The following is a 14,360-nucleotide window of genomic DNA, read 5'->3' on the forward strand; positions in this document are numbered from 1 at the left end:
AATAAATAGATAACCTAGGATCTGAGCCCCAAATCCATTCTCTTAATCATTATGCTACATTGATTCTGTTCTGGAAAAGTACAGTAAGACCATTAATAATGAAAATAAGATGGCAGAAGACAAAATGGCAAGAAATGGGAGAAAGGGACAATATGAATTATGCAGAGAGAAAAATGAGAACAATGCAGTTATTCTAATTCTTACACTAAAGTAATAATCAGGTAATTTAAAAACTCTAACTTAACTAAAATGAAAAACTAGGAGTGAAAAGGAGAAAGAATTATTTTTAAATGATAACCATTTTCCACAGTGCTTGATTTCTATTCCAAACTTTTGTGTCTTCCCCTCCCCATCCCCCAGAAGTCTCATAAATAATATTGTACTTTCTCTCCCATTCATTTATCTAGTTTTGACTGGATTTCTTTTTTCTTTTTTTTAATCCTCACTGGAGATGTTTTTTATTGATCTGAGAGAAAGGAACATCGATCGGTTGCCTCCCATACATGCCCTGACCAAGGATCAAACCACAACCTTTTGGTGTTCAGGACAACGCTCGAACCAACTGAGCCACTGGCTAGTGCTGAACTGGATTCTTAAAATTATTAATTTTCATACTTGAAATATTCCTCACAGGAAATCCCCAAGAAGCAACCATACAATATATATATTTGACAACCTAGAAAATCTCGATATCAGCTATACTGTAGTATATCTGATATCAGCGGGGGGTATGTTCCAAGAGCCCCAGTGGATGCCTGAGCCCACAGATAGTACTGAACCCAATATCTACTATGTTCTTTCCTAAACATACATACCTATGATAAAGTTTAATTTATAAATTGGGCAAAATAAGAGATTAATGACAAAGTAAAATAGAAAAATTATAACTATATACTATAATAAAAATTATGTGAATATAGCATTAAGTAAAATAAGGGTTATTTGAACACAAGCACTGAGCTACTGTGATAATTGATCTAATAACTGAGATGGCTAAGTGGCTAACAGGCAGGTACATGCAGACAATGGAATCTTATTCAGAGCTAAAAAGAAGTGAGCTATAAAGTCATGAAAGGGCATGAAGAAATCTAAAATACAAATTGCTAAGTCAGCAATTTTCAACAATTTTTGTCTCGTGGCACACATAAACTAATTACTAAAATTCTGCAGCACACCAAAAAATATACTATCTTTTCTGCAGCTATAACAAAAAGAAAAGTATAATTTTTATTTAGTCACACCAATCAGCAATTATTGTATTGGCTGTTGTCATTTTTTAAAATGTTTTTATTGATTTGAGAGAGAAAGGAAGGGGGAGGGAGAGAAACATCGATGATAGAAATATCGATAGGCTGCCTCCTGCATGCCCACCAGGGATAGAGCCCACAACCTGTGCATAAACACTGATTGGGAATCGAACCAGCGACCTTTTGATGTATGAGACAACATTCAATTGAGCCATACTGGCCAGGCTATTGTCATTTTTTAATTTGACAACTCAAGGCAAAAGAGGTCAGTGCCCTTGACTGAATAGTCAGATATTTCATGTTTTAAAAATTCTTCAGCACACCAGTTGAAAATCACTGTGCTAAGTGAAGAAGAAGGATGTCTGAAAATTTCCATACCTGGTAGCATTCACCTACTACATATGGTGTGATTCACAACTACATGATATTCTGAGACAGACAAAACTATGGAGACAGTAACAAAAAACATCAGGGGTAACGGGTTGGAGAGGAATAAATAAGTGGAGCATAGAGCATTTGTAGGCCAATGAAAGTACTCTGTATGATACCATACTGATGGGTCAATGTCATTATATATGTGTCCAAACCCATAGAATATACAAGAGTGAACCTTAATGTAAACTATAGAGTTTGAGTAATCATGATGTGTCAATGGTAGTTCATCAACTGTAACAAATGTTGGGGGGATGTGGATAATGGGGGAGGCTACCCATGTGCAGGAGCATATGGAAAATCTTATGTACTTTCCCCTCAATTTTGCTATGAACCTAACAGTGTTCTCTAACAATAAAGTCTTAATTTAAAAATAGTAAATCCCCACCCAGTTGGTGTGACTCAGTGGTTGAGCATTAACCCATGCACCAGGTCACTGCTTCAGTTCCCAGTCAGGGCACATGCCCGGGTTTGTAGGCTTGCACCCCAGCAGGGCATGCAGGAGGCAGCTGATTGATGTTGATGTTTCTCTTTCATTGATGTTTCTCTCTGTCTCCCTCTCCCCCTCCTTTCTCTCTATAATCAATAAAAAAACATTACTTTTAAAAATAGTAAATTCCCCCTGTTAAAATTCAATTCAATCCCATTATTTATAGGATAAAATCTGAACTCCCTTGCAAGGTATACAAATGTTTTTTTTATGATGCGATTCCCATATACCTTTCCAAGCTCATCTTCAGTATCTTCCCTCCAAGACAGCATAGGGACTTGGGCTGGGACTAGAGAATACCAGTGCCCAGGAAGCCAAGTTCAGTTAGTCAGAAAAAAACTTGGGGTAAGCTAACCCCAAAAATGTCACCACTCCTCCACTCCCTTCTAAAAAATGCAGAGGTAGCTGGTTTTATCTCCCTTCTTACTACATGCTTAAATTACTGATCTGCATGCACAGTTGATCAAGGTTTGACCACTATACGACTTCCCCAAGGTGGTGGTAATGAGCAGAATACCATCCTGCCCCAGAGGGCAGGCATGGACATAGTTATCAGGAAGACAGCTGGAAAAGGAAGACACCTAAGCCCTAAAATGGGGAATTCCAAAAGCCTACCTTTTTCCAAAAGCCCACCTTTTCACACAAGCCTGCTTTGTCCCCGCTTATAAAAGGAGCCAAGCAGAGCTCCCCCACACCAAAGCCCAGTCAGTTCAGAGGACCTTCCTTTCCTCTGTGTGGTCTCCCCTGCCCTTAAGCATAAGTTTCATCTAATCTGTCTGGAAATTTCCTTTTGCTTTCTAGCTTGGGGAACCCAAGAACCCCAATGCTGATAAGAACTCCACCCAACTTCGCCTTCTGACAGGCATGTGAACCACAAATTCTCACTCCTCCAAGCTTGTCCATTTGGAGTCTCTTGGCTTGGCAAATGTACAGGAGACTCATCCATGACATGTCTGCTGTCTGCCCTGCTGGCTGGATCTAGGCCAGAACAGGGCTCTGAAATCCCCCTTAGAGACTGCCTGATGGTAACCCATGTTCATTCTGACATAAGCATCCCTCCCCTGCCTTCTGCTCCGGGCTGGTCTGGAACAGGTTGTTGTCCTGACCAAACATGTAATTTCCATACCCGGTAGCATTCACCTACTTGTACCCATGACTATCACCCCTTTACCTCATATAGTTCTCTGGCACCTGCCAAGGAAAGTAGCGAGGGGATCCATTTTGTGGTGCAGTCACCTCAGACACACCTTGTATGTAAGTTTCCCTCAATAAACTCTACTAGTTACCAGACTGGACTGACCGGCCTCTTTCTTCAGTCTTTCCCTGCTCTCCACTTCCAGAGGTAGCTTTTCAGTCTCAGGTTTTCATTAGGTCTACATGTATGAACAGTAAAACCCCACTTACTCTTCATGTCTCAGTACAAATGCAGCCTGCCTGTGAATCCTTCCCGCACGTCCCTATTTAGAGCCCGCCCCCTCTTCTGTCTTGGTAGCATGTCTGCTGGCATTTTGTACTTGACTCCACCACCTAATTGTACGTTAACTGTTTAAATCCCTAGTATTTGTCCCCATTAGAAAGTAAGGATTATGTTCCATTCTTTCTGTATCTCCAGAGACAAATACACAACTTCATCCACAGTAAAAAAGAAAAAAAAAAGAAAAAAAGCCTGGCCAGTGTGGCTCAGTGGTTGAGTGTCAACCTATGAACCAAGCAATCACAGTTCAATTCCTGGTCAGGGAACATGCCTGGGTTGTGGGCTCTATCCCAAGTCAGGGCAGGAGTCAGCCGATCAACAATACTCCCTCGTCACTGATGTTTTATCTCCCTCTCCCTTCCTCTCTGAAATAAATTTTAAAAATTTTCAAAAGAAAAAGAAGTTGGATATGAATGACCTCATAAGAATTTAAGGATTTGCAAGTCTTTCTGTGGAAAACCTGAAACAACCTTTTAGCAGAATTATTGGCAAGTTGGAAACTTCAATAAGCATATGCAGAATACAATAATAATTTTATAAGGGGGGGAACCTTATGCTTAAAAAAAGGACTGAAGGAAAGCACCAAAATGTTAAAACTAATGTGGTTAGAATTGTGAGAAACCACAGGTAATCTCCCCCCTTTCCTCTGCTTCCAGAAATGTTTTAAATACTTAACTTAACCTATACTACTTCCAAGACTGAGGCTCCTTAAAGATTAGTAACAACATTCTAAACTTCCAAACCCACCAAACCAAAATGGTGAGAACCATGCAACTCCATTCACAGAGGAAACTGATGAGAACATAGCACTCTGCCATACTCGGGGTAGGAGAAAGAAAAGATGGAGGCTGTATATACTTCTAACACATTGGTTTATATGATTACTAGAGGCCCAGTGCACAAATTTGTGCACGGGCGGGATTCCTCAGCCTGACTGGCAATCGGAGCCAATAGAGGGAGTGCCTGATTGGCCAGGGGGAGGGATTGCAGGAGGATGGCTGGCTGCAAGAGGTTGGCTGTGGGAGTGCACTGACCACCAGGGAGCAGCTCCTGCTATGAGCATCTGCCCCCTGGTGGCCAGTGCACATCATAGCAACCAGTCACTTAGGCTTTTATATATACTGTATAGACTAGTGGTCTGGTGCATGAAATTCGTGCACAGGGCTGAGGGGATTTCCTCTCAGTCCAACCTGCACCCTCTCCAATTGAGGACCCCTGGAGTGGATGTCTGACTGCCATATTAGGCCTAAACCAGCAATCAGACATCCCTCTCACAATTTGGGACCGCTGGCTTCTAACCACTCACCTACCTGCCTGCTTGATTGCCTCTAATTGCCTCTGCCTGGTCGCCCCTAATCTCTCTACCTGCCTGCACGCCCCCAACTGCCCTCTCCTGCCAGCCTGATCTTGCCCCCAACTGCCCTCCTCTGCTAGCCTAATCACCTCTAACTGCCTCTGCCTCAGCCCCCACCAGCATGGCTTTGTCCGGAAGGAAGCTGAATGTTTAGAAGATGGCTGGTCGATCCAGTCTGATTAGCATATTACCCTTCATACTAACGTATGTATTACCCTTCATACTAATTAGTATGTATTATACTAATACATACTATACTATGTATTAATATAGATAGAGTATATAGGATAGGATTGCTTAAATGGGGGGAGGAGCTTTTTCAGCAGGAGGAGATGCTCTTGGTAGACAAAAATACATAATCCCTATATTTGGCCTGATAGCCAGCCATATACACTATACTGCCAAACCAATCATTAAAAAATTGAACTGCTTTCTCACACCTTACATTAAACAGCTGTTGCCCTTAAAACCCCTCCTCAGCCCCCACCTTAAATTCTGCCCTTGCAGTTCACCCAGATTAGGTTCTGATTGATTGGTTTCTATGCCAGTCAGGGTCAAAAGCTCTGCCTCCTAGGCAGCAATTGGCTCTTCACAGTTCACCTAGATTTGGTTCCAACTGATTGGTTTCTATGCCAGTCAGCATCTCCGGACCTATCTCCAGGCCTGATCAGAGAGTCAAGGGCTGATCAACAGCAGCCATGAGGCTACAGATCAGACCTTGGTTCTCTCTCCAGGCCTCTCTCAGGGCCCTGATCCTTAGCCCCCTCGGCAGTCCGTCCAGCCTTCGGTCATTTTGGACGACACAGACCTTGGGTTTTTATATATTGGGATTCTTACAATATATTCCTAACCTGTTTTGATCATCACTTTGGAGATCCAAAATAAGAGACTACTTAAATGGGACAAATGCTCATCAATTACCTTTTACAACAGTAGATGCTTAGGGTTATACCAGGTAAAATAAGGCATGATCTCTATCTTCAAGTAATTTACCATTTGGTGGGAGAGGGGAGCTACCCAGATGAAATGGGAACAGTATACAATTGAGTGATGAATTATGTGGTATAGACAATAACTGGCCAAATCAACAAATACCATTAATACCTGATAAGCATGGCATAGTCAGAAACAGTAATTGTTCTATTTTTAGATTGGAAAGATGAGCTGTTAGTTACAAGTTACAAATGTCACACTAAATCATAAAGATATTTTTCAAATTGTAACGTTTTGTTTGTTTTTTTTAGTTTGTTTTTAAGTGTGACAGAAACTGGAGCATATCAAATTTGAGATCCTGGCTTTTCTAAATGGTTGGAATTATCTAAGGAAAAAAATATACCTGAGATTTTTGTCTTTGGCCTTCGACTGCTGGGAAGAGCTCCATCCAGAGACTGAGCAGGGTGAAAAGGTTGACTTTAGAAAGCCTTGGTATTTGACCTACAAAAGAGAGGGCAGGCACTTTAAAAATGTTGCTGATGAAAATATGAACTAAGCTCCATGCCACTCAGGGGTTTGGGATGGGCATGGGGGGACAAGAGGACAAGAGAATCAAAGTGGTTTCTTAGCAGGAAACCGACCACCATCTCACTTGAGGTGACCTCCGCAGCCCTTTCCACAGCCGGAGCCTCTTTCTCCACCCTCACACGGCTGGGGGCAGGGTGCTAGCGATGGGCACACCCCAGAAGGAGCTATGAAAAGCCCTAGCATCTGATGTCATCGCGGAGCGAGCTTTTCTTTGGACTGTGGTGTTGCAGCAAGGGCAGTGGCTACAACCTGGTACCGAAAATGCGGTGATCTTTGAGGGAAAAGCAGTTGAAATGTAGGAAAGTGCGACGTGTGGTTAATTTGGAAATCAAGTCAAAAGCACGGCTTTCAGGCTCCTCATTCCCATGGTCCCGACGGTCCTGGGTGCGGGGCGGAACAGTGACAGGGGGAGGAACATAACGGGGAGAGGGAGGGAGGGATGGAGGGAGGTGAGCGCGGGACTTCCAAGGCCGAGGCAGACAGGCCGGGGAGCCCGCCGCCGGGGCAGGGGCGGCCCCGGGGCGGGAGGCGGCCAGGGGCGGAGGGAGAGGCGGCGGGGGCCTGGCCGCGGGGCGGCGCGGGCCGCACTCACCGGTCATGCTGTCGGTCTGGGTGCTGACGGACCGCCCGGCGCCCGTGCCCTCCAGGTTTTGCATCTGCCCCGCTGCCCTCGCCCCGGCCCCGGGGGCCCCCGCGGTTAGGCATGGCCCCGGTGCCACATCCTCCGCCGCCGCAGCTCCCGGACTCCCGCTCGCAGCGGCCCGATGACGTATGGGCCACGGCCCCTCCGGGCGCTTCTGTGACGTCAGAGCAAGGCGGGGACGCCGTGGCGCCGGCTGCCCCTCCAGCGCCCACCGGGTGGGTGGGAAGCACGGAGCAGTAACCGGTTTGAGGCCGGCCTTTTTTTTTTAATTTTTATTTTTATTGATTGTGGTCTCACATAATTGTCCTGATCCCCCCCATTCCCATCCGAAACCCCTCCCTACATATGCCCCCCGCCCCCCTGTTGTCTATGGCCACTGGCCAGGCCCATATGCATGCATACAAGTCCTTTGGTTGATCTCTTCTCCTTACTCCCACCCTCCCCTACTTCCCCTCTGAGGTTTGAGAGTCTGATTGCTGCTTCTCTTTCTCTGGGTCTGTTTTTGTTCATCAGTTTATGGTGGTCATTTTTTCCTCTAGATGTGTGAGACCATGTGACCTAAGAAATACCCTTGTAAGAACCTAAACTGAGATAAGCCATAATGGTTATGCTGAGAAGCAAATGAATCAGTCTGTAGTGAGTTCCTTTCTGGGCCAACAGTTCTTTTGAGTCCCATTTCAATGTCAAACAGTTCCTTATGTGTACATGTCAGCCATGATATTTCAGATTGAGTTGGTGGACAAACGGTGGTGATGCAGGTCCGACCATCTCTGGTTTGGTCCTGGGCTTCCTTCAGCAACCCGCAGCTGCTGTCTGCTGGTATGCTGAGGCATCCTCAGCATCTTCCATCTCTGAATTACGTCTCTTCTGTCTTCATGGCTGGAGCACTTCTATTCCTCTCCGTTACAGGATTCCAGATGGTCTCGAAGTTGTTTTCCGAAAATATACAAACATATTCTCGACCAAAAGTTAATAAAGGGATATTTTCTTTTAAATTTGACTTGGGATCCTTTTTCATTTTTTCCCCCCAAATAATTTTCCTCTGGCTTGTTTTGACACCATGTGTGTATTTTCATGGGTATCTTGCTGTTAGCATTTCGAATGAAGGTTAATTTTCTAAAGTACAAATTTTTTATATGCAAATTATTCTCAGGATATTTTTCCACTGTCACCCCCTTTTTTTAATTTAAATAACAGGAGACTTTTGGAAATTTTATAATGTTGTCTTGATAGCTTTTACATTTTAATTATTTGCGCTACACTATGACTGCTTTAGGTTCATAACGTGCAATTTTACCATGAGACGCTCTTGAGGCCAGCTTTTGGCTGCCCTCTGTGTTTGGCTGTCTGGGTGGGTTTTGCCAGAGGAAGGTTGCTTGAGGATGTCTTGGTTTGGAGCCACAAGTTGGAGTCTGCGTCATGAGCCAAGCTCAGGTTTGAGATCTGGGATCAGAGAGGTGATAGAAATGGAAACTTGCCATTGGGGGTGGAGGTGGGGAGTGGGAGGTGGGGGTGAGAGGTCGCAAGAGGAGGGGAGGCTCAGTGGTTGAACATCAGAACCTATGAACCAGGATGTCTAGGTTGGATTCCCAGTCGGGGCACATGCCCGGATTGCAGGCTGCATCCCCAGTGTGGGGGGTGCAGAAGGCAGCCAAGCAATGATTCTCTCTCCTCAATGATGTTTTTCTCTCTCCTTCCTGTCTGAAATCAATAAAAACACATTTTTTTTAATGGAAACATACTCTGCTCCATCTGTTATGGTCGAAGTCTTAGAGAATCACCAAAGTGAAAGGGGTGGGAGCTGGGGGTCCAGATAGTTAGTTGTTAACATCAAAGATTGGCTGGTGCCAAGACCACCATTGGGATGTTCTGCTTTGTGGACCTTGAAAAAGAAGATACCTACGGAGAAGGGCTTCTCGTGACCAACTGGGCTTAAATTTGAAAGCAGAGCCTAGCAGCCGTTTCCCAACAGGGCTTATGGGGGGAAGCTTGCACTGAACTGCCTTCCTACACTGTGTTCCTACCAACAGAACCAGCCCTTACAAAGGAGTTCCTGGAATTGTATTTCAACCAATAGAACTAAGACGTTCCCCATCCAATCAGTGTTCTGCAGCTATATCCATTAGCATTTTCACTGACCAATCAAGACACTGCTGTTTGGGGATAATCAAACTATGCTGATTTGAAGCCCTTATTTGCCATCAGGGACCTGGGGCAGGGACTTGTGTCTATGTAAGTCAGCTTCCCTCTGGCTGAGAGTGCACTTTCTTTTTCCACGGAAGATTGAAGACTGGTTTGTTTTTGTTTTCAGCTGGAGCTGAAACATCTTGCCACTTCATAATTGAGCTTTAATGCTATTAACCTGTTCCACAGCACAGCTGTTTGCATTGCATAAAGTTACCTTCAACATACCTCGAATTGGAGATTCCTGTTGACATTCAATCAGCATCAATGACCACTATGTCGACAGCTTCTTATCAAACACAGGAAGACATCAAGAGATGGAACTATGATTATGAAGAAGGTGAGGGTAGGTGGTAGCAAGTGGTCCCTGGAAAATCTAAGCAGTACCTGACGTTGTAAATTTGTGCCCTGAGTGTTTTATAAGTGTCCTGGGCGCTCCTCGTGACTCATTCTGTTATCACAACTTGAAATACTGACAAATAACATGGCATTACCACTGGTTTTTGAAAGCAAAAGCTGAATGCTATTAAAGTACTTTGTAAAGGACTGAAGTGAGACTCTTCAGTGCTGAGGGGTATGGCTGTGGTTCATTAATTTTTACTACTGTAGAGTACCACAATTTATCCCTATTTGAGCTGTTGACGAAAACAGCTAACCTGCCTAGCTCAGGGAAGGCATGTGTGGCGATCTTGCAAACTCAGAGACCTAAAGTAACCGCAAAGGATGGCCTGAAATGAAAAATTTTAATTAAAAAATCAGTTTATGGTAGTTAGTCATGTCCTAGGCCTGTATCTTCCCTGACAAAGGTCAATCTTTACCTTAACTGAGCCTATTGTCTTTTTGCATATGTAATAACATGTTTTTGAAAGTCAAAGTAATTTTTCTTTGATTGAATCAGCATCAATTACAATGAACACTAGAGGCCAAAGAACAGAAGGCCTCAAGTGTTCTTATAAAGCAGTTTCTTTAGAGACTAAACTTATGAGTAGAATTTTTGTGTTGCTACTATCAATTTATGAAATAAAGCTGAAAAGTTTTTCAAAGAGATTAGACCAATTTACATAGCTCTATGTCCCCATGATTTAATTCCTGGTCAGGGCACATGCCTGGGTTGTGGGCTCCATCCCCAGTGTAGGGTGTGCAGGAGTCAGCCGATCCATGATTCTCTCTCATCATTGATGTTTCTATTTCTCTCTCCCTCTTCCTTCCTCTCTGAAATCAATAAAAAAATTTTTTTCAAAATAGGCAAATGTCTTGAATAGTTACATCATAAAAGAAGTTATACAAATGACAATTGATCACATAAAAGAAGGTTCAGGTTCACCATCATTAGCCATTCAGGAAATGCAAATTAAAACCATGATGAGATACCACTGCATACCTATTAGAATGGTGAAATAAAAAGTACTGATAGAACCAAATAATGGCAAGAATGCAGGGCAGCTGAATCTCTCATATATTGTGGATAGAAATATAAAATGGTATAGCCACTCTGGAAAAACAGTTTGACAGTCTCTTTTAAAGTTACACAAATGATTATCATATCACCCAGCAATCACATTCCTGGGTATTCATTTTAGAAGAATGAAAACTTATGTTCACATAAAACTCTATACATAAATGTTTATAGAAGTTTTATTTGTAATTAAAAAAACAAAACTGGAAACAAGCCAAGTAAGCAGCAATAAGTAAATAATAAACAAACTAAAGAATATCTGAAATTAAATATTACTTAGCAATAAAAAGGAAGGAACTCCCCTGTCTAGGTGGCTCGGTTGGTTGGAGCATTGTCCCATATACTGAAAGGTTGCAGGTTTGATTCCCAGTCCAGGCTCATACAGGAGGCAATTAATCAATGTTTCTCTCCCAATATCTCTCTCTCTCTCTCTCTCTCTCTCTCTCTCTCTCTCTCTGAAACTAATTGACACATATCCTTGGGTGAGGATTAAAAAAAAAAAAAAAAGAAAAACTACTGATTCATTTTGAATGAATGTCCAGAGCATTATGCTAAGTTGAAAGAGCCAATCTTAATGGGTTAGACACTGTATTATTCTATTTTATATACCATTCTCAGATTGAAAATACTATAGTGATGGAGAATAGATCAGTGGCTGCCAAGTGCTTTGTTTTGGAGAAGGGTGTGACTATTAAGGTAACTCAAGGGAATTTGTGTTGATAGTAACTCATATCTATACAGATATGAAAAAATTTCATATAACTGAGACAGCATAGGCCCAGAAGGAACTTGGGATAGCTGACTACAAAAATGTTACCACCCCTCCAATCCCTTACTCAAATATACAGAGGAAGCTGATTTTATCTCTCTTCTGGTTTGACTGCCAGAGGAGCAGCAGCCATATGCACCCGTCCAAGGAGCAGCCCACCCCTGCCTGAGGAGCAGCAGATACACGCAGTTCGCACCCATTCAAGGAACAGCAGCTCATGAGCAACCTTCCCCTGCAGAGAGAGGATCATAGGCATACTGAAAATAAAGATGGCAATAAACAAATACTTATCAATAATAACCTTAGAGCAGGGGTGTCGAACTCAATCAGAGAAGGGGCCAAAATCTAAAATCCAGCCTAAATCGCGGGCCGAATGGTTTACTGACAATGTTAACCAGAAATGTGAATTTAAAATGAGTGGAACAATCTTTTCCTTAACAGTGCTGTTAACCAACTCACATGCTATCAAGCAAAACAGTAATATTGGTATCAAGCAAAACAGTAATATTGGAATGTACCTAAAATGCTCATTGTTTTGTTTTCTGGCTAGATGTCTGACACCGTTTTCCCCGGATCAATGAGTCAATGTTCGGTTTTATTTCTTGGGCTGTAGCAACCCGCAAAACAGCATGGAGGTTGTCATCGGTAATGCGTGACCTGTGCTTGTTTTTGTTCAGATTCATTATTGAAAACATCTGTTCACAAAGATAGGTGCTCCCGAACATGGATAGAATACGGGCAGCATGAAGTCGGAGCTCTGGCATTGAGTCAGGGGGCAGTAGAGGGTAGAAGTCCTCAATTTCAACATCCTGAAACCTTGATTTCAGGCCACTGTCAGACTGAAGCTCGATTATCTCCATCTGAAGGTGATGGGGCACATTGTTGACATCAACTGTAAAAGGATTGGCAAAGATGTCAAAGCCTGAGTGCTGTGTTCTAAAGTCAGAGAAGTGCCGCTCAAATTCACTTAGTAAACGGCTAACTTTGGTAGCCAGCCGACTGCAAGGAAAAGTACCAGAAATAGTGGTTGAGATACTCAAACAAACGGGAAAGTGGGCAAGATTGTCCTGTTCCAGTTGGGACTTCCATAGTTGAAGTTTACGCTGGAATGCTGTGATCATGTCAGACATCTTCGTGATGACTTGTTTGCGTCCCTGCAGCTTCAAATTCAGTTGGGTGAGATGCTCGCATATGTCACACATCATAGCAAAATCACATAGCCAGGCGGGATCCGACAGTTCAGGCAAGGGCTTTCCTTTACTTTCCATGAAAAGAGCAATTTGTTCTCTGAGCTCAAAAAATCTTTTGAGGACTGCGCTCTTGCTCAGCCATCTTACTTCTGTGTGGTATGGCACGTCTCCATGCTCTGCACCCACCTCCTGTAAAAACTGCTGGAACTGGCGATGATTCAGGCCACGTGCCCGTATAAAGTTAATAGTTTTAATGACTGTGGTCATTATGTCATTCATGTCCAGAACTTTTCCACACATAGCCTCTTGGTGGATAATGCAATGATAAGTAATCAAGGGTGTGTGGCAGTGACTTTTTTGCATTCTTTCCTTCATTAGTCCAACCAAGCCTTTCTTTTCTCCGCACATTGAAGGTGCGCCATCGGTAGTTAGCCCCACCAACTTTTCCCAGGGTAATTTAAAATTATTTATAGATTTCTCCACAGCCTCAGATATATCTCTACCAGTCGTCGTCCCATGCATGGCAGCTACATCCAAAAGTTCCTCAGTGACAGAGAGGTCGGTCTTCGTAGCACGTATAAAGATGGACAGCTGCGCTGTATCAGTGTTGTCTGTGCTTTCATCGATAGCAAGTGAAAAAGCGAGATAACTGCATGCCTGTTCGGCCAGCTGTGATGATAGATTTCCTGAGAGTTCTTGAACTCTATCTGCAATGGTGTTTCTTGACAAACTGACATTTTGAAAACTCTGTATCTGGTCTGGGCATACTTGCTCACACACTCTTAGCATGCATTGCTTCAAAAAGGCACCCTCTGAAAAACACCTTGAAGTATGGGCAATTTCTTCAGCCACTATAAAGCTTGCTTTCACTGCAGCATCATTTTTCGCTGTAGCCTTTGTAAACATTTGCTGCTGTGATTGTAGTTTGCCTTTTAGTTCTTTAACAATTTTATGCTTTTCTTCCAAAGTATATTTGCCATACTTAACATTATGTTTGGTGTCAAAATGACGACGTATATTGTACTCTTTCATCACCGACACTGTCTCATAACACAATATACACACTGGTTTGCCCTCTCTAAGCACAAACATGTATTCATTTTCCCATTTGTCATTAAATTGTCTGCCTTCACCGTCAACTTTTCTTTTCCTGGACATTTTGGGATCAATATTGGCAGTAAAAGATGTAGTTTATTGGAAATCTGCGTTAGAAGGAAAAAGTTGAAAACTGCACAGGGATAGCTTGATTTGGCAGATGGAGTGGAGAAAAAAAAAGTCAGTCAATAAATGCCTGGCTGGGTACAGATAGCAGATTCTGTTGCGATTTTTATGCCTGCACTTTATGCCAGGAACTGGCAGCTTTTGCTGTGTATTTTTTATGCCCGCACACTCACTGTCTCCTCTGCTCTGCCACCCACACAACCACATCGGATGCTGGACTATAGGTCATGCCTCCTGAATCTCGCGTGACTTGTTATCTATGCGCATGCGTAATAGATAGCAAGTACGGCTGCCAGCGAGGTGGCCGGCGAGATCACAAGCCTCCTATGTCACCGCGCGTCATTGTGATGGAACGCAGCAGAGTGCAGTGATGACAGCG

The 14,360-nt window shown here is 43.2% G+C and overlaps 1 protein-coding gene across 5 annotated transcripts in view; it reads right to left on the reverse strand.

Moving 5' to 3' along the window:
• The window catches only part of CDADC1 (cytidine and dCMP deaminase domain containing 1), a 68,483-nt gene that overhangs the window by 48,841 nt on the left and 5,282 nt on the right, over positions 1-14,360 (reverse strand). For 2 of the 5 annotated variants that reach the window (XM_036457687.2, XM_036457684.2), the window contains exons 1-2: positions 7,111-7,219; positions 6,334-6,431 (exon numbers count right to left, since the gene is read on the reverse strand). In XM_036457687.2, the coding sequence (XP_036313580.1) occupies positions 6,334-6,431; positions 7,111-7,174 (162 nt within the window). In that variant the 5' untranslated portion in view covers positions 7,175-7,219. Of the gene's footprint in view, positions 1-6,333; positions 6,433-7,110; positions 7,220-14,360 lie in introns of those variants that run through there. The other 3 variants (XM_036457685.2, XM_045588659.1, XM_036457688.2) reach the window with 3 other exon arrangements.

Source organism: Pipistrellus kuhlii, unplaced genomic scaffold (assembly GCF_014108245.1).
Source record: "Pipistrellus kuhlii isolate mPipKuh1 unplaced genomic scaffold, mPipKuh1.p scaffold_m20_p_3, whole genome shotgun sequence".
In the NCBI taxonomy this organism is placed as follows: Eukaryota; Metazoa; Chordata; class Mammalia; order Chiroptera; family Vespertilionidae; genus Pipistrellus; species Pipistrellus kuhlii.